At 42.6% G+C, this 20,777-nt stretch overlaps 2 protein-coding genes and 1 long non-coding RNA gene across 4 annotated transcripts; 2 read left to right on the top strand and 1 right to left on the bottom strand.

The window, feature by feature from the left end:
• Positions 1-525: 525 nt before the first annotated feature.
• Positions 526-6,030, top strand: LOC143355834 (uncharacterized). Of its 2 annotated transcripts, none has more exons than XM_076790983.1 (9): positions 526-1,121; positions 1,519-3,050; positions 3,422-3,512; positions 4,209-4,396; positions 4,479-4,816; positions 4,946-5,270; positions 5,400-5,484; positions 5,606-5,735; positions 5,808-6,030. In XM_076790983.1, exons 1-9 carry the CDS (start codon positions 838-840, stop codon positions 5,832-5,834), a joined length of 3,000 nt encoding a protein of 999 aa, XP_076647098.1. In that variant the 5' UTR covers positions 526-837; the 3' UTR covers positions 5,835-6,030. The 2 variants fall into 2 exon arrangements, with proteins under 2 accessions (XP_076647098.1, XP_076647097.1); XM_076790982.1 differs by having other exon boundaries at positions 581-1,121; positions 3,410-3,512.
• LOC143355846 (uncharacterized) lies at positions 5,907-20,291 on the bottom strand. Its single transcript, XR_013082568.1, has 2 exons — positions 20,007-20,291; positions 5,907-6,614 (listed from the first exon to the last, which is right to left on the bottom strand). It is a non-coding gene; the product is annotated as an uncharacterized LOC143355846 (long non-coding RNA).
• On the top strand, positions 9,440-19,536 carry LOC143355837 (uncharacterized). Its single transcript, XM_076790989.1, has 11 exons — positions 9,440-9,652; positions 9,912-10,093; positions 14,010-14,293; positions 14,838-15,451; positions 15,991-16,253; positions 16,456-16,792; positions 18,275-18,406; positions 18,502-18,689; positions 18,802-18,945; positions 19,076-19,200; positions 19,334-19,536. Exons 2-11 carry the CDS (start codon positions 9,921-9,923, stop codon positions 19,423-19,425), a joined length of 2,352 nt encoding a protein of 783 aa, XP_076647104.1. The 5' UTR covers positions 9,440-9,652; positions 9,912-9,920; the 3' UTR covers positions 19,426-19,536.
• Positions 20,292-20,777: the final 486 nt, after the last annotated feature.

Below are 20,777 nucleotides of genomic sequence, written 5' to 3'. Positions count from 1 at the left end.
GAAAAGTGTGAATGGCATGCGCTGAACGGTGAACGCAGAAAAAATGTACAATAGATAGAAACAGAAACAATATTAAATGGAAAGAAATTAAGCTCGATATAAGCTAGCGTAAGGTTATCAACGTAAGGAGATTTCTTTCCAATACGATTCTCTTTACGGCGAACGGGCAGAGGATGGGAGACCCTTTTCTCTGATGATTTTCGGATGTATTGAAAACTCATAATCTGACAACGCTGTACAAGTTTGACCAGTCGAACCCGAGTCGCACTGGATCTAGTTCTCGAATTGACCGTTCTTAAAGCGTAGAGGACGCTAAAATCACTGGCATTTTAAGGTGGCGGTACTACAGATTCCTACTTATGGGACATCAAGTCCCATAAGGTGTCAGGTCTATTCCTATATCTCGTCTGTGGCAATTATCTGAAGTCGGGTCTACAAGTATATATAATCTAAGGTAATTAATAATCACAGTGGGTTCGGCGTTTTGCCGTTAACGGCGCCACCGGTCACACGAACTGAATTCTCGCAACAAATGATTCATTCTCTTGTCACTGTTTGGATTTCGTTTTCGAACTACCTACATACATACATACATACATATACCTACCTACCTACGTATACATAGATCAGTATTTTTTGTACCATTGAATATCACACTAAAAGAGAGCTTTCGTATCGGTTAGTTTTACGATTGTCTCTGGTTCTTGGAGTGGGCGAATAACTTCGTACTTGTGTACATAGCACCTAAATACTTACTTCTATACATAGTATTGGTAAGCTGTAGGCCATAGGTTGTCAAAGTTGGAGATTTTTCGGCCTCGAGTTACTCGACTTTCAATGGAAATATGTTCCGAACTCGCTAGAGAGTCGTCTCGTCTTGTCGTCTACGACACAACAAATATGGCGTATCGTGGTGTGAAAGGTTCTGATCCGTTTGTTTCGAAAACATCTCGAAATGAACGTTTCGCGCAAATGTCGAAACAAGAACAGATTATTCAGCAAAAGAAGCTCGAGATACAAGCTAAAATGCAAGAACAGAAAGCGAAAGAAGCCGTGGAAAATTTGAAAAAGAGCAACACGTTAGTTCCGAATTCAAGAACAGTTAGAGCTAATACTGCCAAGTAAGTGGTCGTTTAATGGCAATGTTTGCGCTATACTTTTTTCGCGTAAGAAAATGTCGCCCGAAAATGTTTCGTGTCGCGAGAACGATCTTATTTTCATGATTCGATACTTGTCATTATCTAATTAGTTTCAACCGTCCAACTTGTCCGACTCAATTGATTCAAATGATGAACACATGTCTCTGACAAGGGCCATCAATACCTCCGGAGAATGATTTGCAAAATGTTCAGTTTGTTATCGGTTCGCATTTAGAATTAGTTTTCGCGTCGATCGACAACCAACACGGCGGGTGTATGTTATGCAAGCGTCATTCTCGCCAAAAACAATTATCAAGGACCGAAATTATTTTTAAATGTTGTCTGATGTCCATAAAAAGAGGAACAAATCTTGTTACAGAAAACAAGAAGAAAAACCAGCCATGTCGCAAACAGTTAACCTATTCGCCAACGATGGCAGTTTTTTAGATCAATTTAAGAAAATTGCAAGTAACAAAGGAGCAGTAAGAACAGAGTCGATATTTTCTTCAAAATCGGAAGAGAGGAGAGAGGATAAGTACTCGGAGACTACGCAAGACAAGGAAAGAAAGAAGACCAACGACATGAACAGGGATTGCGAAAGTAGGAGAGACCGTAGAAGAGTCGATTCTAGATGGGAGAGAAGCTCCGACAAGAGGCATAGTTCTTCTTCGAGTCCGTCTCCTACTAGACACGCATCGTCGCAAAGCCCAGAAGCTCGACGTAACTTTAACCAATTACCTTCTAACGGACAACGCATGCAACACAATCAGCAACAGTATTTTCCCAGAAACGGAAATTCATCTCTCGTGCCTCCTCTTGCGTCTCAACCCGTGATGCATCCGACAAACGTACCTCCGCCAAATATAAGAAATATCATAACCAACATTCCTCCCCCGAACTTATCGAAAATGCTTCCTCCGAAGAATTTGGTGAACGCTTATCCTGGACTGGACGATCGATCCGGAGATGCTAGAATGCAGATATCGTCGTCGCATGCGTTACTCGCACCGTCATCCTCCTCTGTACAAACTATACACGCCAATACCAATGTGCCTCCGCCGAACATTCACATTTCTCGGACGATACCACCTAATCTACAAAATTTACCACCACCTACACTCCCAACATCCGCATCGTTACTAGCATCGCCGTCGGCGTCGTCGTCGTCGTCGTTGTCGTCGTCGTTGTCGTCGACATCGTCATCGTCGTCGTCGGCGGCGTCATCGTCGTCGTCGTCATCTTCCTCTTGTTCGCATTCGGGTTCATCTTCCTCTTCGTCCTCGTGTTCAACTTCATCGATGCTACAACAACCACCACCACCTCCACCACCACCGCCGCCGCCACCGCCGCCACCATTACCACCGTCGTCGTCGTCAACGGCGACTTCGTCGGCCCCAATATTGTCGACGTCAGCGGTATCGGGCACGCAACAACATATAATGTCGTGCGGACGTCAATGCGGCGTGCTACCTCCTGCAAGTTTGCAACCCACGAATCTACCGCCTCCAAATATTCCTCCCCCCAATCTGTTATCGACGTTGGCGCAAATGCCGCCAAACATGATGTCTATGACACCTTCACAGACGATCGTAGTCACAGTACCGAACGCATCCAACGTACCCAATATTCCTCCGCCAAACGTGATGGCGTCCGTGATGATGTCAGCTCCACCTCTTCCGGTTCACAATGTTCCGTCGAGTATAAATTCAGTTCCGCCACCGAATTTAAATATTCCACCTCCGAACGTGCCACCACCTCCGATCATACAAAGTGCCGGTCCACCCCCTCCTCTGATGTCAACGAGCTATCCTATTCCCAATCAAGTCACTCAGGTACCTATGGGACCACCTAACATTCAAGTGCCACCACCGACAAGGCCATTGTCTGGTCTACAAGCTACCGAGCAGCTAGGTACGACATGTCGATTATTTTCTAGTTCTATGTAATTGAATCGCTTGTTTCGACGTATCGCCGCGTCTCGATTCTCAATTCACGGGATTTCCATCATTTTTTTCCGACACCAGAATATTCTCTTGTTCGAATACAACCAAGAATCAGATCGTATACGATAATCGTATACACGACAGCGTGTGCGACACGCGTGCGATACGCCGAATAAAAGACACACGAACAAACACGAGACAAAGTATGTAAAAGCATACTTTCGTGTAGCGAAAACATCTGTGTAGACGTACGTACGTTCTACGCTAGAGAAACATAAAAAATAAAAATATTAGCGTTGTTACGCGCGTCTGACAAAGGCTTCTAAGTGTGTCCCGTAGAGGCTGAGCAGCTGGCACGAATCGTCGCCGATTGCGGGGATGAAATCGAGCAGGAAGCGCGAGAGAAGAATGCACAAGATCCTAAATTATGGTAACTACTGTCCTCACTGGTCCCCATCTCGTGTATTAACGCGTCGCGTTGTGAGCTTCCCTTCTATTAAAACCTGCATATTGTTTTCAACATTATCCCCCAATTTACTCATTTCACACGACAGATATATGTATGCGTTTCACGCAACAGATATATATTTATATATATCTCCCGATAGTAATGGTAGCAATAGTGGTAGAATTAATAGTACAAGTAGTAGCAGTAATATTAACATCATTAGTAGTAGTAGTAGTAGTATGTAGTAGTATGTAGTAGTAGTAGTGGTAGTAGTAGTAGTACTGGTAGTAGTAGTAGTAGTAGTAGTAGTAGTAGCAGCAGTAGCAGTAACAGTAGTATCTAGTAGTAGTAGCAGCACCATTAGTATTTTGATCAATGCTGCGAATAAACGTAAATTTAACTCAATTGCAATAACAAACTTGTCCTGTAAACCAAAGTTCGTCAGTCGTCCTTCTGAAAAAATCTTTTCTATGCGGTTAACATTGAAGGGAATTCTATTCCAGTCGCACCGCTATCTCTTTGCTTTGTTACAAGTAATAGGAATCTTTCTCTCGTTACATTGTTCTTGTTTGTTCCACTGTTCTTCGTTTTTCTCTTTCAATTCCTCTCCTTAAAGAAAGGAATCTAATTTAGGAGAACACGTTACTTGCCAGAGTCTTAAGTACTGTTTTAATCAAGGTTTCTGCATCAAAAGCAAAGTGCAGCGTACCTGCAGTACAGGGGGTTAGTGGCCAAGTTCCGTGCTGAAAAGTCGACCAAAGAACCAAAGGACAGCGGTGCTGAACCGTATTGTCCAGAAGAAGCTCTCAGCGATAACGACGACAGCGAACAAATTCACGTGAACAAACATATTTTTTCGATGCAAGGTGAGTAAGACGCGCGTATTCCCAAGTAAGTACGTATACGAAAGAAACCCGGAAAAAAAAGGATTCGATGGTAATTCTACAGATCGAACAAAAGAGGAAAACAGAGAAGAACGTAAACGAAAAAGACGTAGTCGTTGGGGTGATGCAGACAGCAAAGTGACCATAGCCGAAATGAACACGTTGTCTGTACAAAAACAAAACAGTGGTGGGTTGTCGCAGCCGGGTATTGCGATTCCTGCACAGATCGGACAACCAGCCGTGATAATATCATCGTCGAAAATGCAACAAGCCAAAGCGAAAAATCCCATGTTGACCAAAATTTCAAGAAACGATCCAGCTTTGATTCAATACGCTCGGCAAACGTTCGGCACGTTGGATCTTACCGAAGAACAATGGAAAAAAGCGGAGGATCATTATAAGGTCAGCAGAGTTTTAGCGATTAATTATCTATGAAAGTTACGATTAATCACAGAGTACATTCTAATTCGCGGTATTGTTTGGAAACGTCGCTCTTAAATCCGTGACTGACGACTGTGTGTTGTGGTTTAGATAAATCTGCTTTATCAAAATTTATTGAGGAAAAGGGAAGAATTGAAACGTTTGGAGGCACAAGGAAAGCATAAATACGAGTACGATAGCGACGAAGAAACCGAAGGCGGCACTTGGGAACATAAACTTAGATCCGCCGAAATGGAGGCGACTCAAATGTGGGCGGAAGAATTGACTGCTCAGGCGGAGGGAAAACATCATATCGGTGACTTTTTACCACCGGACGAACTGAAGAAATTCATGGAACAATACAATGCGGTCAAGCAAGGAAAAGAACCTGATCTTAGCGATTATAAGGAGTACAAGCTGAAAGAAGATAACATAGGTACGGCCGACGAATCTATATACATATAATACATAGATTATAGAATAGGAACTAGATATTTCTTCGACTTTTGTCGAAGCGTTTCGAATCTCGTTTGATCAGGAGATTCTCAATTTTTCGTTCGCATAGGATTTCAGATGTTGCAGAAACTAGGTTGGAGCGAAGGGCAAGGTCTGGGTAGCGAGGGCAACGGTCGTATCGAACCTGTTAATAAGTAAGCTTTTCGCTTTCACGCTTATACGTTCTACTTATTGGCATCATTCTTTCGTGCCCATCTTTGTCGGTGTATGCGACAATTACCTTCCCGAAGTGAACAAAACCATTGTATTGCACAGGGCGACCAATAGATTCGATAGCGCTGGCTTAGGTTCCGAAAGACCAGACGGTGTATCTAGAGACGACGACGAATTCGATGCCTATAGAAAACGAATGATGCTGGCGTACAGATTTAGGCCTAATCCTTTGGTAACCGCCCTTTTCGTATCGCTGAAGATTCTATATCGACGACGCATTGAAACGTGTCTTTCCTTTTTCCAGAATAATCCCCGGAGACCGTATTACTGAAAGTACTGCTACCAATGGATTGTATTTATCGTATTAAATGCATATAAATTTTCTATTTAGTTGAACAATAAATCGTCATTATTTTGTATATTGAGAACTGTGAAAGCGTACAGAATTACGCTTAAATCGTGTCATTTGCTCGACAAATAATATGGCACATACGTATAATTCAATAAACTGAATATCTTAAGCTTCATTTTCTGCAGATCACGTACACGTGTACGTATATGTATTTGTCATTGTATTCGTATTCGTATTCGTATTCGTATTCGTATTCGTATTTGTATTTGCATTTGCATTTGTATTTCCATTTGTATTCGTATATGTATAATATGTGTGTACATATACATACAATACACAAACCATAAATATTTACCACGGTCCTTTATCTATACCTGTTTCCAGGTAAAATGCAGCCGAACATATTGATTGTAATATTGGCTGAACGACCTTTAATTTTAATTTGTATGCAACAGTTTCCGCATCGTGGTATTCCGTTATTCTGATTCTTTGCTGTTGATAAAAGCGATTTTGATACGGAGAGAATCGAACTACTGGACAAACGAAATATGAAAATACGTGTACTTACACAGTGTGTACAGTGTAGTTTGTGTTCTCTTGAGCCCCCTTGGTTCGCCCACCTTCCACGCATTGCGAATACCATCCAGGACACATCGGTTTACCGGTAATGTCTGAATGCTCGCTGCAAGAGGAGTTTTACCATTCGTAATGCGAAGCAAACACCGAGAGCAGGGTGTTTTCCTTTGAACGATCGATACGCTAATAGATCAGAAAAGAAGACACGATGATATCGATGAACGAGTAAACGGACGGCCGGCCTGTCCATGGACCTCGTTTGCTCTTGCTCTTATTACGGTCTCTACTCTCTACCTTTACGTTCGACTACCTTTCAAAACGATTAGAGATCGTAGACGATAGACAATCGAACACAGCCATTTACTTGCTTTTCATTTCTTAGTCGCGGAAGACGTTCATTTACTTTCCGGTTTCGCGTTCCTTTTGATTTTTGACATTTATTCGCGATATTTGGTTCCCATCGTTTCGCTCCGCATAAATAAGTACCACGCCAATTGATTTGCATTTTCCAGCGATTTTTCCGTTTCTATATTTGCTGCCGAGGTCATCTTTGGAATTTCAATGCATACTTGGTATCGATGCGGCCTAATAATCACGGAATGCACATTACACCGGTAAGATTAAATATGTAGCTGCGTATTACCGAGTAGATGTATTAGATTTATCGATCGCGAGGATACCAGGTATGCTTGTGTGCGTATACCACACAATATGTATACGTTTACATGCAGATATCATGTACATAATATTCTTGAACCATTACGAGTCCTGTTACAAGCTTCCATGGAATTTTTTCGAGATTCTGCGAGTACAAAGTTGCATGTGTAACTTGTAATAGTTTCACTGGACTCGACAAAATAGAAACTAATAAATGAGAGAAAAAGAGAAATTTGCCCATCCTACGAAACGAACAATTCAATTTTAATGGGTACACCACGAATACGTATACGGTTTTATAGACTGCGACACCGCTCTTATCCGCTGGTGTAAGTTGATTGTCAGCCGAAAACCTTCGCGATGTTCGATGTTGATTGCAACCAATTGAAAATTCAAATGATGCACGATCATTTTGAACGTAACATTATCAATCGGTAATCTGTAAGTAGGTTTGCTTCTTGTTTTCTAGTTTTCGATCGACTCGGTAATCGATAGAAATTGCTATAATTTTCTTGTAACATTTCGGCGAAGTTGAGTAAAATTTTTGAAACGTATCCGTTGCAGTTGACTGATCAAGATTTATGCGGTAGTACGGTAAGGATCTACGATCCGGGGCTATTCTACCTTTCTTTTCCGTAAAATTATTCCCGTTTGTTTCTCGGCCGTCGCAACTCGTGCCGTTGCGCGTCGCGTCGCGTCGCGTCGCGTCGGTTCGAAAGAAAAAAGGGGGAGAAGATAGCAGAGCGATTCGCGACGAAACAGAACGAAACAGAATGGATTGAAACGGATCGAATCAGATTTCAGATCAGATCACGGCTTTACACGGGGAAAGGACGGAAAGAGACCATTCTGGTCGTCGGTTGATCAGAGGGGAGAGCTGAGGCGAGGCGAGGCGAGGTAAGGCGTAGGTAGGTACTCGTTCAACGTGGACGCGTGTATACGTGAAAGTAACTCTTACAGTTCAGCTGGAATCGTATGGTTGTCGGTGTTTTATGGTGTCGGTGATCCCGCCGTTCACCACAACAGTAGAAACACGGTACTCGTTCCCGCGTATATCGTTGCACGCTTTGTCAGCAGAGGGACGATCGAGGGAGCGATCAACCGAGAAATACCGAATCGAGTAGGGGTGATGGAATCTTGATCGCGAGTGTGGCACGAGCCCCAGTCTTCTCCGATCTGCACCGGCAGAGGACTATCGAACGTACTTAACGATCAGGGATCGAGCTCCGCTCGCGCTCGCGCTCGGAATCAGAGACGTACGTTTCATTCACGGGACTGTTTCACGGTACAGGACTGTTTCACAGGACTGAACTATATTTCACGGGACTGTTTCACGGCGCGCGCGCGCGCCTGCTTTGTGTCTCACCGTGTGTTTTCGTCTCCTTATGTGTATACGTGTATGCGAGTGTCCGCTGGTTGGTGGATCGGCCAGCCGCGATCGTCGACACAAATCGGATAAATAATAGATTTTTCACGGGTTCAACCGTCAACGGACAACATGGAAATCTACTGTACCAATTTTTGTTTCTCGCTTAGATTATCATTCGTTCGAATCGCTTGATTTGTTTCAAGTATCTTGAATCGTCCATCGAATCCTCGTTCTTGCCGAAGCTCGATTCAACTCGTTAGGTACATAGACATATATGTATGTATGTAAGTGACCCGAGAAGAGCGATACACGTGTCGCGTCGCGTGTAGTGTTTCGATCGATCCGTTTCTTTGTCTAGTTCCACCTTTGAAATTATACAGCAGCGGTAATAGGAAATATTCTCGAACGCATTCAACAGGGCTGAAGATACCACCGCTCAAGACTGTTGCGCTGTGGTGTTGGTCGGCGTTCTCCTGATAATTGCCGATGATTTGAAACCTTCCGATCGACAGGAAACGCGGGAGCTGGCAATCTTGAGAATTCTATGAAAATTGATAGTTTTGTTGAAAAGGAGAAACCAAGAAAACCGAGAGGTTCCATTCGTCTACCGGGCAACGCATCCGCATACATGTCGCATACGGTCTTTAAGGATTACGCATCCGACTTCGAACTTTGATTCGTGGGAGACCAAAGGAAGGACATTCACCCAAAAACATCGTCGACAGCCGAAAAAGATTCTTAAATCCGAATAGAATCTTTGGAAAAGAACAAACTCGTGATCTACCCGTTACTTTCACGGTTATGATAACTGCAGTTTTCGTTGGGAACGTGCCTGTGCGCATGTACATAGATATATGTGTCCACTCGTGAGCGTGTATACGCGTGCCTAATTTCTGCGATTCCCGAAGCTTTCAAATTTTCGACGAAACAATCGCAACACCTGATAATCCGCATACCAGCGCATACCCGCCGCGCATATCTCTACATATATCTGTACATGTATCTGTACGTCTGCGCATCTGCACGCCGAAAGTTGCGATAATTCGTTCGATTCGGTGCATTTCTCTCTACTTTGTGTATACCGATGCGATGATAAATAGATGTTCCTCCGAGGAACGAGGAAAGAGGAACTTGTCGTACGTGAACAGCTAACTCAATCGAACCTAACCCAAAGTGATCTCCGTTGGAAGTGTCGGTACGTGTTATTAAAATCGCGCATCTCTTTTCCCTTTTTCTTCGCTATTGCCTTTTTTCCCCCTTTCCGCCTTCATTCTCTTCTACTTCTACTTTTACTTTTACTTTTACTTTTACTTCTACTTGTACGTTTTCTTTTTTCTTTTCTTCTCTTTGTTTTTCTTTATTTTTGACAACATCGCTACCCTGACTTTTCTACCATTCTTTCCTTCCTTATCTGTCGTATCCTTCTTCTTCTTCTACTTCTTCTTCTCTTCGAGTTTTCGATTATGAGAGAGGCTGTAATCATTACCACGTGCCTGTTGGGTTTCGTGTTCGCTGGAAGTCCTAGATTGCCCAGGACCTCTGCCGACGAGCGTAACATCCGTAATGTCAGTAACAATGGAAACAACGTCACTGGAAACGCGGTGCCGGCACCAGCTCGAAATCCTCAACGCAATAGGTAAGTTGACACAACTTCCTACCATTGATAGCAAGAACAAAGTTTCTTTCAAAAGCGGGGCAATTGAAATTTCGATGAAATTCGAAAACACATATTTTCGTATCTATCAGCGATGCGGTTAGGTAGAGCTATGTCAGCATCGGTCGAATCGTTGCGTATCGTTCAATTCGTTGCACCCGTTGAATTTGTATTCGCTACGTTCGTTCTTGATTTTTTTTTCTTTTCTTTTCTTTTTTTTTTCGTTTTTTGTATTTGCCAATCATTCTACATACGGTGCACGGATTGTCGTGACAGAGTTTGAGAATCGATATTACGTACGGCAGAACGAGAGTGTCGCGAATGCCGTGATCGCATTATAATTGCAAAAAATTAAAGTAAGCATTTCCGCTATTGTAGGGAACAGGTTTGTACTCTCCTTTTTCTCGCTTTCTCTTTTCATCCTCTCGATTCGCTTGGTATGTAGCAACGTACACCTACAATATACCACTATAAATCCTCTTGTGTCGCGCTGTTCGGTTCGGTTCGATTCGGTTCGGTTCGGTTCGGTTCGGTTCTGTTCTGTACTGTTATGTTATGTTGTTGTTGGTCCTGTTATACCGTTGTTGGCTTACCGTTGCTTCGTTGCTTATATAACTTGACAAAACACCGAAAGGAGTTGGTCTTTTAATAGGAACGACACGTACTTTCCGCAGATACCGTAGACTGCCGTAGACTGTAGACTGTGGACCATTTAGCACTTGACGATACAATAAAAAGAATGCTTACACAATTATACCAGTTACATGATCGAATTTTACAAATCTTATCAACAAACTACACGACAGTTCGATGAAACGTATCTTCGCATGTAGAACCTTCGTACGGAACAGGTGCTACGCGTTTCAATGAAACAAACTTGCACAACAAGTACATTTCAGCTTATCGTTGTTACTAGACGAGGTTTCTGTTCGCGCACCGACTAATTCTATACATTCGTACCGATCGTACTCTTCTGTACGTAGCCGACGCGACGCACGACTGTCCAATGGTTACGAGAGCAAAAACATAGATCACCACCGTAAATATTTAATTCGACATTTTTCGCGTTATCCGAAAGAAACGAGTAAACCGAAATAGTCAAGTTTAGACAGCGAGAATCAAATCCTGAGTTAGGTCCTGGGTACTACAATCTCTACAGATACGATTATAATTTTGATGCTTGTGAAAACACACGAGACAGGTAACCAAATCTCTCCAGCGTACCTCACAGTTATTCGATCTACAGATGTTCCATTTCCTTCCTCGTTTACATTCTGTTTACTTTCTTCTTTCATTTGTTGTTCTAGAAATTGATTTCGGACGATAGTGGGCAGTATGTAATTGGTCATTCATATATACATACGTACTTGCGTTGATTCAAATTAGAAAGTCGTTGTTTCCCCTTTCTCCTTTATGTTACCGGAGAGGAGATAAATATTATTGTTTAGACACAAACGTTGGTGCGTTTTACAAATATATATATATATATATATATATTTATTTATTTATTTTACGAACCTCCTGTGTACATATTGTAGATTGAAAGTTTTCTCGCAACGCGGATTTTACATTGCCTTGTAAAAATAATAAGACTACAGTTGTCGAGATTTTGTGCGGTTTTCGTTCGAACGTACAGTATGTTTTATAATTTTGCAACTGTCAAATATAAGGAACTCGAAGCCAGTTGTTTCGACTGATCCGGTGAACGTAGCGATGTTAACTTGATCCGATTCGAGTTGTCGACTTGATCTTTTCATCGAAGGGCGTACGACAGATATACGAAATCATGCTTCTTCTTTAACCGAAAAATCTCTCGACCCTATCGATTCTTTGATCGCCGAAGCCTACGGTTTTAACAATAAAGAAACCAGTCGAACTTACGAACACGCGAAAGCGTTCCGTTTTCTTTCGTCTCGATTTAATGTTCATTAAATTCCAGTTACGAGAATAATTTGTTTCTGCTTTCGCTTCCCCTCCCTCTCGCTCTCCTTTCTCCCACCATATCTTTCCTGACGTCCCACCCTTTCTCTTTCTCCTTCTCTTTCTCTTTGTCGTTCTCGTTCTCGTTCTCGTTCTCGTTCTCGTTCTTTCTCACGCGTGCGTACCTTGCAAAAATGAAAGGGTTCAAGAACTTTTTCCTTTCACCTTATCCCCGCCTATGTAGGTACGTAGATAATTTTCAGTTTTCAGTGCTTTTCAATGAAATCGTATTTTTGTGCGTGCATAACGCGCACGTAGCTGCACTGTGCTCTGTACACGCTTGTGCTTACGCGTGCAAACACGCGACGACGATACATCGCAGACAATACGGATAAGCTTACGAAGCATTGCAGACCACTTTCTCTGAAAACCGGCAATATCGAGGGAGATGATATTTTCATATGCTTCACAATGGAAAAATTGGAAAAAGTCCATTCGGATAGGCACAAAGTACAATTACATATGTATGTACTGCATGCACATATGTGTGTACGTAAGAAAAATTAAAGATTAATACTCTGATTCGTAGGGATTCGTTTTATTCGATTTATACAAAGATCTCGCTTTTCTCAAATAGAGATTAGAAAAAAGAAAAAAGAAACGTTTGCGAGTGTCAGATACACGCGTAAACGGTATATAATGTACCCATGTTGTGTGGTCTACGGGGGTGTGTACGTAGTATGTCGTATGTCATGTGATAACGAGAGTGTGTGTGCGCGCGCGCACGCGGCTAGCACGATTCGAAAGAAGGACACAAAGGGAACGGAAAGAGAACCGATTGGATCGCGAGGATAAAACGACATCGCTAGTGGGGTACTAGTTCTCCTTTGGTTACGTAACAAATCCGAGCTCCAGTTATGACAATACGATTGCACAAGCTCTACCAGATTCCTCGGAAGAAACGAAGGAACGATAATCAGGGCATACTTGGATCCGATCCATGAGCTGTATCTAGGAAATAGTAGATCGTTCGAACGAGTATCAGGAAAAATAGGAACTGGCACGCGAACACCGTACCAAAGTTCGAGCATCGAATAGCAGTCGGTGTGTCGACTAGTCGCATACCTACCGGTATACATACGTACACATACGTGTGTACAATATCGAGATCGAAAGTTTCCTATAACGTAAAATTACGATTTCCTAGAAGTTGCTTCGAATCTGGAATCGTTTTTAGACTATCCGAGTCGTAACTGTCGCTTTCGCCCTATAATCTCTTGTATCTTTTTGCAAACATTCTTCTGGATATTTCCGGTCGCGGAATGTCGTTTGTTGTGCGCCTCGGATCGTTCCGCTTCCACGTTCTCCTCGCGGCTAGTTCCCACTTTTCATTTTTTCCCCATTCCAGCACAGAGTTGTGCTCGAATCTTTTTGTTTATTTCACAGTCTATAATATCAAATCGAAAATACAATGTAATAGATACACATATATGTACATCGCGTGTAGAGAATACTATGTGTGTTTACCGATATTAGTTGCATCTGGTTGATCTAAAAGTACCAAAGTATTGTTGCGTAAATGAATAAATTTGATAGGAAGGGCGCTGTATAGAACGATTACCGTACCGTATAATAATTTTTCGATGCCACGATAAATCGGTTTTTCCGATTCGAAAGGACCCTGGAAAATAGGTAGACGTATACCGGCCCGCTGACCTGTCCGCAAACCGATTGCGTAAAATTCAAGGTACACTTGCAGCTTACGCCGCAACGAGAGAAAGGATACCGACAACTATCCAAGCTGTTATCTTGTTCGAAATAATTCTAAAGCCACGGGGGCGGAAGCCTCTATTTGAAAAATCCTCGACGACTATCGTTGCTACGAAAAACCGTCTTTTCAAAATGAACAAAGAAAAATTTGTTATCGCTGGTTTCCTACTCAAATTAATTATCGTTTCGTTTAAAATACTACTTTCAGGGAGCAATATCTCTTCAATGTATTCGAGGTGATAGTTTCGACTCTAGAATCGAAATTACAGCGGATCGAAAATTTGGACAAGGCTGTGGAACATCTAATGAGAAGAGTGGAAGCTTTGGATTCGCGTGTAAACGACAACATCGATAAAACCGACGCCGTCATTACGAAGCTTCGGACGTTGGATTTGAAACTGTTCAATTCTCAAGCAACCTATTTGCCAACCGATCATGCTGCATACTCGACTAGAATATCGAACAATAAAACCGATAGTGAAACCAGAGGTGGTACGTATACGTTCAGGTTCGCGTTTACTAGCCGAATTATTATTGCATTACCGATTTGGTCGAAACATCGTTAGATTCTCGAATCTCTGGCAAGGTAAGGTGTAAGGGACTTTACGGACCATTCTGTTGTGCGCGAGTAATTCTGCATAGGCGAACTCTCTGTTCAAAAGACCGCGTTCGACTGTCCTCTTCCTCTCTCTCTCTCTCTCTCTCTCTCTCTCTCTCTCTCTCTCTCTCTCTCTCTCTCTCTCTCTCTCTCTCTCTCTCTCTCTCTCTCTCTCTCTCTCTCTCTCTTCGATTTTTTCTCTCCTTTCCTTTTCCTTATATCGATTCAGATGTAGATTGTATGTAGGTACGTAGCTGTACATACATATGGTATAGTATATGAATTTTCCGGTTGCGCAACTTCCCTTCGCTTCGTAACAATTTGCAAAAATACGATTCGCAAGGGAGAAATCTTCGATTACACGTTTGCTTGCTTGCTAGTGTCGTTCGTTGTTATTACCACATTGTTTTATCGTTCGTGTTTTCTTTGACGAAACAGTCCGTACGACGCAAACGGTTCTTCATCGGGACGGTTCATCGTCCTCCGAGGCTCTTGGTGAGAAATTACTGTCGCTCGATCAAAAAGTCTCCGACATCGACAATAAATTGATCGACTTGAAAAATCAACTGGATAATAATCTTCTGCAAAACGACGATATAAATGCCGAGGCAAGCGAAAAGAAACCGGTTAGCATGAGCGTGATCGAAATCACGAAAGCGATGAGCAACGAAGTGATGAATCACATATCGATCGAAATAGACAATCTTCGACAGACGACCGGTAACATGGATAGGAAATTACAATTCCACATGAACTTGGTCTCCGAACAGTTGGAAGGTGTTTACAATATGATGACGGATGTGCACGATGCGATCATTGTCAGGGGAAATGCAAACGATCCACGGAATTTGAACGTTACGGCAACAACAACAACCGCAGCAGCAACGGCAGCAACGGCAGCAGCAACAGCAGCAACAACAACAACAACTACTACTACCACTACTACCACGGAAACACCGTCATCGAAGCAAAGTAAGATCGATCGACTCGTCGAACAGATGTATCCTATGTTGACCGTTTCCGAAAAGATGGACGAAGTTTGGAATGTCGTGGTAAGCCGACAAATCGATCATCGAAACGATCGAGATCCAGATTAGGCGCGGGAGTCAATTTTCTTTCGATACGTTACGTTTTTCCTTCGATGCCTAGAAAACATCAAATTAAACGATAAGCGGCAACAGATAGACGCGAATTCTATGTAGTCGTCGACTATACGACGATATCTATATGTAGATACTTGCATGCTACATACATATACGTACAGTATAGAAATATACATATGTAGACACCGAACGCTTATATCGTATAATTTTGTTGTCTTTTAGATCGTTACAGTAGAATACGATAGAATAGAGACGAACCTCGGCAACATTTTTCCGCGTGTGCCACAAAGTTACGAATTACGACCTTTACGAGCGTTATCTTCCAACAAATTCGAATCTAGATCTAGACGCGCGTTCAGAAATTGTTCATTTTTAATCGATGAAAAACTGTTAGAACGAGCAACGTTAGCAATATAGCGATATAGATGACCGTATTTCAGATAATTTGTATCTCTGATCCTATTTCGTGTTTCCACGCGTCCGAACAGGTTGGCACGAAAACTTCTGTAGACGACCTTTTACCAAAATCGGACGAGCTGCTCACGCAAACCCAAAGGCAAGAGAGAGCAATCAGTGAAATTCACGCGGACCTACGCTCGAAAACGAATAAGATTATCGAAAACTTGGAAGGAGTGGAGAATAGATTGAGAAAACAAGAGGACGATGTTGCTACTCTTGCTCAGCGTCCAATTCCGGCGGAACTTTTACTCGATCCTACGATCGATCGTCTCGTCGAGTACGATTCGAGCAGGTTAGTTCCTCTTATTGCTTTAATCGTCCAGCCTCCCTTGATCCTTTCCTCGAGAACGTAATTTCTACTTGCTCGAGGTTTCTCTGTCCGTTTTCCGTCCGATTCTTTACCTTTACCTTTACCATTACCATTACCATTACCATTACCATTACCATTACCTTTAACCGTTTCTTTTTCTTTCTCTTTTTTCTTTGTTATTTAGATACGTTGGATTGTCCGAAGATCTGACAGCAGAGACTACCGTTCCACCGGTGACGCCAACTACCATTGTTTCATCGGTATCTATGTCGACGTCCTCGTCGACTTCATCCAACGTTATACCGTCGAGTCATTTCACCAACTCTACCAACAATATCGGTAGCTTCTCGAATGGCTCCTCGAATTCGACCGCGCCTTCCGGGCTATCGACGACAACGTCGAGTGCTCAAAGGTCTTCTACCAAAAATCGTGGTGTCATATTTCCAAGCGTGAAAAATAAGCCGAGTCCGGCGAATTCGACATTTACCACGGACGCGTTTCTCAGTTACAAGGATGTTAAGGTGAATATTTCGCTTGAATATACACGTGCATGCACACATACGTGTACATACGTTTGGCGTTTGACATTACGCGTACGCTATATCTATATTAATTAATTGTATTAATTGTTTGACCATCGTGTCGACTCCCGAGTCACCATCGGAACGTCTAGAAAGTTAGTTGCATCCGATCGTCTCTCGACCGGATACACGCGGACGCCTACATTCGTCGGATTGTGCGCGTTCGTGCATGATTCGGCGCAAATCGAATCGGCCGAATCGGTTACGCACAACCGAATACACGCATACGCGCGGTGCCTCCTACCTGTGTTCTATGTACCTACATGTTTCTCGATGCGGTTCTACGTGATTCGACGCGACTCGACGCGACTCGACGCGGTGACACTCGGCATACCGTGTGCTATGTACATACATACAGTACCTGCATACACAGGTGCATGCGCGACCGTGGCAGCACGCGCTTCATCCGAATGTTCCTTGACGGCAGACAGTCTGTTGTTCGCTCGCTCGTTTGCATTATTATTTCGCTGTCGATGCCTTTTTCGGTTTGTCCAAAAGACAGGAAAACCACGATGCGTTTCCTCCTTCCAGTATAATAATAAGTAATTCGATCAAAATGTACAATGTTCGGTGTATGGACCGTCAGACGTGTCGTCAGCGTACCTATGTATACGTATACACGGGTACGCGCGCGTGTATACGTGTCGACAAGGAAGGTGAACCTCATGCTTGAAAATCGATTATGCAACGAACCGATTACCATTACGGACATTTCATTTGAACGTAGGCACGACCTATAGTCGCTCGTAATCGCGCGTCTCGACAACTTTTAACCGTGACGTGAAAGTCGCTACACTGGATTTACTCGTTTATCCCGCTTAAACGGTCACGTCGAATAATCAAAAATCCTCGTATGCCAAGAGTATCTTTAACCTGAAGTCTCGCGTCGTCACCACCTCACCGCCATGCTAGCTTTTCACTTTCTTCTTCCTTTTTTCTTTTTCTTTTTTTTTTTTTCAATCATCCCTTTTTCTCGCGGAAATGTATTAACAGGTTTCGGCAAAACTTCTTCGAACAGGCACTAATTTCCCCAATTTCTCTAACCACTTGCCACGCAAGTAGGTACACACACACACACACACACACACACACACACACACACACACAGCGCGCGCGTTTCATGGATATTGGTAAAAGATGATGTTAGAGAAAGTAAAAGTCTGTTTCGTGAACAACACGAACCATCTCGCTTCGAGCGTTTACCAACTGTTACCAATATCCAGGTGGGTTTTCTTCGACGGTAATGTACCTGTCGAATGGTCGTGCAATTATAGCAACGACTACTACTCGAAAGGGGCAATTTAAAGCGGCAACGGCAACGTTTACAACGACAAGTATAAACGCAAACGAAACAATCAGATTCTCTCTGTAAAGACTAAACATTTCGAAACATTAACGATCGTATGCGTAAAATTGTTGTAGGGTTACTCGTGCGTTGATTTGTTGAACGCAGGCATGAGAGACAGCGGCGTTTATTATCTTCAAATACGTGGTACCACTTACTGGTTCCTGAAAGTCTATTGCGAGCAAGATATCGCCGATGGAGGTTGGACGGTAACAATGCATTCGACGAATCTCTCTATCTCTATCTCTACTTACCAACGACGTACGCATATTCCAATGTTCACTCGTTTCGTTTGCGTGCACAGGTAATTCAAAGAAGAGACGATTTTGGAGAACCTCGAGAAAATTTCAATCGGGATTGGGCCGACTACAAGAATGGGTTTGGCGATCCAGCCAGAGAATTTTGGCTTGGTAACGAGAACATATACATGCTAACAAACAACGAAGATTACGCGCTTAGGGTGGAACTCGAAGATTTCGAAGGCAACAAAAGGTAAACATAAGCGTCCGTCTCTTTCATTGTTTTCTTTTATTTTTCTTCCTTTTCTTGTCGTTCGCTCTATACTCTGTACGATCATATTCAGAATCGGTCAATAATTATTCAGGTACGCTCAGTATTCTCATTTTAAAATCTACTCGGAAGCGGAATATTACAAATTGGAAATCGATGGCTACGATGGAAACGCAGGCGATTCTTTAAACGATCCTTGGTACGGTTCAAACAATAGTCCGTTTTCGACTTACAACAGGTAAATACTATCTTGTTGTTATTATCATGGTGCTTGAACGAAGCTCGTTGTCCGATGACATCGCGGATCGCTTTACCGTTCAGTGGGAACGGAACATTGCCGATGAATACACATTCTTTTGATCTTGCAGAGACAACGATAGATCGTCGTTGAACTGCGCGTCCATGTTGAAGGGCGGCTGGTGGTGGAAATCGTGTGGACGCGGGTTAAACGGACTTTACTTGAACGATCCTCAAGATTTGACTGCTCGGCAAGGTATTTCGGAGACAATATATTTCTACTTCTTTCGTCTCTTCTTGCTCGATTCGAACGTTTAATCGTTCAGCGAATTCAAATCGTGAATTCGATATGTGTTCGCTATTACCAATTTAACCTCTCCTTTAAATAGGTATCGTCTGGTTCCGTTGGAGGGGTTGGGATTATACGTTGAAACGGGCCACGATGATGATCAAACCGAAAGGACCTTCGGCAGCAGTGTAGATTCAACAAACGATAGTTAGAAAAAGCAAATATATTGTAAAAAAAGAAATTCTGGGAATGCGTTTCTTGCTTGCATTGTTTCGTGCAAGCGACACGATTCGTTGTAATCACCAAATACGTAAAAATTCTGTACACACCAAGCAAGTTTTTCAGAGGTAACCTCGGCGTCCTCTTTGTCCTAACAAGTAAACACGATTTCGTCTCGAATTCCGTAGTGCATAAATACATACGCGTATGTATTTATTTTCGTCGAATTACTGACGGTGAATTCGCCGAAATTCATCTTAGAAAGGTAACTAAACGCGTCTATTATAATTACTTCGATCGTCGAACGATTCGCAAGCAAAACAGAGATCGCGACCGACTAAACTTTAACATTGCTTAAAGTGCAGCACCGTGTTTACGCAATAAATTGCTTGCCTTCGATAATCTGCTCATCACGACAAAGTCGGCCCAAAGTAAATTGGTCGTCAATTTACGATAACGTTCGTTGAACGCGGTACATTAATCGTGAACGGAGGTCCAAATGTCGATGTAGTTAAAAAAATTGTAAAAACAGAATAAAATATTAAAATATTTACCAAAATAAACTACAGCCAGCCTGATGATTATTGTTGTCTGCCAATTAATTTTGTATAATTAGATCAGGTGGTTCGGCAAGTGCGGTTGCGCGTTCAACGCACTTTGTCATCTCGACCGTACTGATCTGAAACAGCAGAATTCGGACGAGACACGCAAGATCATCGATGGCGATAATGACAACATATTCAATATGCAATTGGGAAATATTCTTGCCAGCGGAGTAAAGGAAAAAACCGTCGCTGTGCCAGCGGAGTGAAGTATATAACCTTCGCTATGCCGGTGATTGTTACTTAATACACCTATATTTTCGTGTATTATTGCTATATTTCAGCTCTTACCCGGGTTAGGATTGGTTTTCGCGGAAATATCCAACCCTAACCGCCATTTTTTTGTGGAGTCCTTTCCAACACTAACCGGGTTATGTAGATCTGGATATTTTGGTGTATTATTATCCAACCCAGGTTAGGTTTGGTTTCCTCGGAGATATTTAATCCTAATCGGCACTCTGATGTTGCGTTCTTTCGAACCCTAACCGAGTTATTATTACGATTAATATTATATTTAATTTATATTAATTAGAGATTTTGTATATTCGATTTATATGTTGAAAAGATGATGTGGGTTCTGTTCCATGCTAAAAAGGCGACGTCACAAAAGTGAGAACGCCGAAACCCCGGACGTGAGCAGGCGTGAACACTCTCATATCCTCTCTGAATGTAGCATCGCCCAATGACCAAAGCAGGGATCGAATAAAATTCAAACTCATAAGA

Source organism: Halictus rubicundus, chromosome 7, assembly GCF_050948215.1.
Source record: "Halictus rubicundus isolate RS-2024b chromosome 7, iyHalRubi1_principal, whole genome shotgun sequence".
NCBI classification, from domain to species: domain Eukaryota; kingdom Metazoa; phylum Arthropoda; class Insecta; order Hymenoptera; family Halictidae; genus Halictus; species Halictus rubicundus.
The sequence above is the reverse complement of the archived record's forward strand: the minus strand, read 5'-3'. Positions and strand labels throughout refer to the sequence as shown.

Coding starts and splice junctions, on each gene's coding strand:
- LOC143355834 (XM_076790982.1), top strand. CDS start 838: ATGGAAATATGTTCCGAACTCGCTAGAGAGTCGTCTCGTCTTGTCGTC. Junction 5,271..5,399: donor GCTGAAAGAAGATAACATAG/GTACGGCCGACG, acceptor TCGTTCGCATAG/GATTTCAGATGTTGCAGAAA. Junction 5,485..5,605: donor CGTATCGAACCTGTTAATAA/GTAAGCTTTTCG, acceptor TGTATTGCACAG/GGCGACCAATAGATTCGATA.
- LOC143355837 (XM_076790989.1), top strand. CDS start 9,921: ATGAGAGAGGCTGTAATCATTACCACGTGCCTGTTGGGTTTCGTGTTC. Junction 14,294..14,837: donor CGATAGTGAAACCAGAGGTG/GTACGTATACGT, acceptor TTGACGAAACAG/TCCGTACGACGCAAACGGTT. Junction 16,793..18,274: donor TCAGTTACAAGGATGTTAAG/GTGAATATTTCG, acceptor AAATTGTTGTAG/GGTTACTCGTGCGTTGATTT.